At 31.9% G+C, this 5,000-nt stretch overlaps 2 protein-coding genes across 2 annotated transcripts in view; one reads left to right on the top strand and one right to left on the bottom strand.

The window, feature by feature from the left end:
* The window catches only part of LOC125024952 (trans-1,2-dihydrobenzene-1,2-diol dehydrogenase-like), a 44,375-nt gene that overhangs the window by 14,046 nt on the left and 25,329 nt on the right, over positions 1-5,000 (top strand). The gene's annotated exons all lie outside the window — the stretch shown is intronic.
* LOC125024954 overlaps positions 1-5,000 on the bottom strand; it is a 9,033-nt gene that overhangs the window by 3,082 nt on the left and 951 nt on the right. The window contains exon 2 of the mRNA XM_047612754.1: positions 4,915-4,999. Within this exon, the coding sequence (XP_047468710.1) occupies positions 4,915-4,978 (64 nt within the window). The 5' untranslated portion in view covers positions 4,979-4,999. The remainder of the gene's footprint in view (positions 1-4,914; position 5,000) is intronic.

Below are 5,000 nucleotides of genomic sequence, written 5' to 3'. Positions count from 1 at the left end.
AATAATGATAATAATAATAATGATAATGACAATAATAACAGTGATAATAGTAATATGATAATGATGATAATAATAATGATAACCATAATAGTAATAAGGAAAATAACTATGATAATAATATATATATATATATATATATATATATATATATATATATATATATATATATATATATATATATATATATATATATATATATATATATATATATATATATATATATATATATATATATATATATATATATATATATATATATATATATATATATATATATATATATATATATATATATATATATATATATATATATATATATATATATATATATATATATATATATATATATATATATATATATATATATATATATATATATATATATATATATATATATATATATATATATATATATATATATATATATATATATATATATATATATATATATATATATATATATATATATATATATATATATATATATATATATATATATATATATATATATATATATATATATATATATATATATATATATATATATATATATATATATATATATATATATATATATATATATATATATATATATATATATATATATATATATATATATATATATATATATATATATATATATATATATATATATATATATATATATATATATATATATATATATATATATATATATATATATATATATATATATATATATATATATATATATATATATATATATATATATATATATATATATATATATATATATATATATATATATATATATATATATATATATATATATATATATATATATATATATATATATATAAATATATGTATATTATATATTATACATATATATACATATACAAACATATATATAAGCATTATATATATTTTTTCAACAACTATTTATTCCACCGCAGGGCATAAGCCTCTCTCAATTCACTAATGAGAGGTTATTTGGCATTACCACCTCTGCCTACTTTGATGCCCTTCCTAATCAACCGCTATCGCTTGTGCCACGGCGGCGACTTCCCCTACGACACCTGCGTTTGGCTTTTCAAGGCGATATGTCATTTTCTCGCCGTGAGATCGGTCTCGAGCCAGCAGTCAGAGCGCAAGTATTTTTACGACTGCCGCGGCGGGGAATTGAACTTGGGACCAAGAGGGCCGGAATCCAATGCTCTAACCACTGGACTATCGCGGCAGTCATATATATATGATTTTTGTTTGTTTGTATTTATATATATGCGGTGTTTAACGAACTACTTGGTGCTATGTTGACATGTTATTGACTAAGGTCTTTAGACTGGGGTGGCTGACCAAGGATCCTTCCCCACGGAAGTAGTTGTTTAGGTAATCATTGTTGATGGTTCTCAACTCACCATCATATCTGCGATAGACTCGCCTACTACCGCATCTAGGTCTGATTTACCTAAATTATGCAAGCCTGCGCGCGCGGAGCGATTCGTGTGTGCACTCGCGTGGATCCCTCTACTGATCCTATCCTTCGTCAGGCTTAGTTTCGTGCTCAGTCCACCTACTATCATACTCTGCCCTGTTGAGGCGGAAGGGCTCCAAAACGAATTTCTCTGCTTTCTTCTTGAAGTATCTGCTCAGGAAGTCATTCGGACCCTCCGCCTTCAGCAGAGGTTGAGGCAAGCGGTTGTCCGGCAGTCATAAATGGAAGCCTGGCCATTTGCATAATTTTACTGCCACGTCTTAGGAGAGCTTTTGTTCATTCACATATTTCTGGAAGTCATCATTCGTGACCCGGTCCATATAGTGGATTCTGGCATTTCTCTTCAGGCAACTTGCCCCCGACATAAATTTTGAGAGTCCAAGTTTCACATCCATATATTAGCACAGATCGAACTATCGCCTTGTACTTTTCGTTGTAAGCCTTATGTCCCTTCTCTAAGGATAATAATAATAATAATAATAAAACAATAAAAAAACATAATAATAATAATAATAATAATAAACATAATAATAATAATGATAATAATAACAATAAACATGATAATAATAATAATAATTATTATTATTATATTAATAATTATTATTATCTGATTATAATGACGAAAAATCTCCATTTAAAAAATCGTCAGCCATATTGCTACTACTTTTGTTAGTAATATCATTACTTTCACTATAATTTTACTACTACTACTACTACTACAAGAACAAGAACAAGACCAAGAACAACGACAACAACAACAACAACTACTACTACTCCCACTACAACTAAAACTCCCACTAAAACTAATAATAACAATGATAATAACAAGAACTAAAGTTACGAACGAGTACTCAAAAACAGCGAGAAGATTGCGATCGTGTTGCATTAATGATGATCAAAGCACCTAACACCTGTTGCATGTAGCAGTTAATTGCTCGCTCTGACCTTCCGGATGAACAGATTAGCCTAAAGCTCAACGTGAAATTATTTTGCATTTAATCTGCATCGTAATGTAAGTAAAACATAATAGATGAAAATGTTTATGTTGACTACCTACCTGCACAATATCTTTTTATACATCTGTCTACCCATTTATCTATTTATCTATCTGTCTATCTATAAATATACACATATATATACATATATTTATATATCTATATCTATATGTATATAATATATGTATATTATATATTATACATATATATACATATACAAACATATATATAAGCATTATATATATTTTTTCAACAACTATTTATTCCACCGCAGGGCATAAGCCTCTCTCAATTCACTAATGAGAGGTTATTTGGCATTACCACCTCTGCCTACTTTGATGCCCTTCCTAATCAACCGCTATCGCTTGTGCCACGGCGGCGACTTCCCCTACGACACCTGCGTTTGGCTTTTCAAGGCGATATGTCATTTTCTCGCCGTGAGATCGGTCTCGAGCCAGCAGTCAGAGCGCAAGTATTTTTACGACTGCCGCGGCGGGGAATTGAACTTGGGACCAAGAGGGCCGGAATCCAATGCTCTAACCACTGGACTATCGCGGCAGTCATATATATATGATTTTTGTTTGTTTGTATTTATATATATGCGGTGTTTAACGAACTACTTGGTGCTATGTTGACATGTTATTGACTAAGGTCTTTAGACTGGGGTGGCTGACCAAGGATCCTTCCCCACGGAAGTAGTTGTTTAGGTAATCATTGTTGATGGTTCTCAACTCACCATCATATCTGCGATAGACTCGCCTACTACCGCATCTAGGTCTGATTTACCTAAATTATGCAAGCCTGCGCGCGCGGAGCGATTCGTGTGTGCACTCGCGTGGATCCCTCTACTGATCCTATCCTTCGTCAGGCTTAGTTTCGTGCTCAGTCCACCTACTATCATACTCTGCCCTGTTGAGGCGGAAGGGCTCCAAAACGAATTTCTCTGCTTTCTTCTTGAAGTATCTGCTCAGGAAGTCATTCGGACCCTCCGCCTTCAGCAGAGGTTGAGGCAAGCGGTTGTCCGGCAGTCATAAATGGAAGCCTGGCCATTTGCATAATTTTACTGCCACGTCTTAGGAGAGCTTTTGTTCATTCACATATTTCTGGAAGTCATCATTCGTGACCCGGTCCATATAGTGGATTCTGGCATTTCTCTTCAGGCAACTTGCCCCCGACATAAATTTTGAGAGTCCAAGTTTCACATCCATATATTAGCACAGATCGAACTATCGCCTTGTACTTTTCGTTGTAAGCCTTATGTCCCTTCTCTAAGGATAATAATAATAATAATAATAAAACAATAAAAAAACATAATAATAATAATAATAATAATAAACATAATAATAATAATGATAATAATAACAATAAACATGATAATAATAATAATAATTATTATTATTATATTAATAATTATTATTATCTGATTATAATGACGAAAAATCTCCATTTAAAAAATCGTCAGCCATATTGCTACTACTTTTGTTAGTAATATCATTACTTTCACTATTAATTTTACTACTACTACTACTACTACAAGAACAAGAACAAGACCAAGAACAACGACAACAACAACAACAACTACTACTACTCCCACTACAACTAAAACTCCCACTAAAACTAATAATAACAATGATAATAACAAGAACTAAAGTTACGAACGAGTACTCAAAAACAGCGAGAAGATTGCGATCGTGTTGCATTAATGATGATCAAAGCACCTAACACCTGTTGCATGTAGCAGTTAATTGCTCGCTCTGACCTTCCGGATGAACAGATTAGCCTAAAGCTCAACGTGAAATTATTTTGCATTTAATCTGCATCGTAATGTAAGTAAAACATAATAGATGAAAATGTTTATGTTGACTACCTACCTGCACAATATCTTTTTATACATCTGTCTACCCATTTATCTATTTATCTATTCTATACATACATACGTATTGACACCTTATCAGTCTATCTGTCTATCTATCTGTTTTTCTATATTTTCTACTCATCTATCCATCTACCTGTTATTTCTATTTATGTATAGGTATATGTATATATATATGTATATGTATATGCTTATATATGTATATATGTATATAGACATGTATATATGTATTTATCTATCTGTCTTTCTTTCTCTCTCTCTCTCTCAATGTATACACACACACACACACACACACACACACACACACACACACACACACACACACACACAGAAAGAGAGAGAGAAAGACACACACACACACACACACACACACACACACACACACACACACACACACACACACACACACACACACACAGAAAGAGAGAGAGAAAGACACACACACACACACACACACACACACACACACACACACACACACAAGTGCCAAGTGTCAAGTGCATTAGATAATGAAAAACAAAATGTCCACATGAACATCTTCAAAAGCAAAGAGAGATTCCGGGAGACATTACCGTCAGCGGCCGGGGCCAAGAGCAAGATGCCCGTCCACCAAAGCAAGGCGTCGCTGGGGACCATGAAGCTGTCTTTTCAGAGTTTC

This window comes from Penaeus chinensis, chromosome 4 (assembly GCF_019202785.1).
Source record: "Penaeus chinensis breed Huanghai No. 1 chromosome 4, ASM1920278v2, whole genome shotgun sequence".
NCBI lineage: Eukaryota > Metazoa > Arthropoda > Malacostraca > Decapoda > Penaeidae > Penaeus > Penaeus chinensis.
This window is presented reverse-complemented; position numbering and strand designations above follow the sequence as displayed.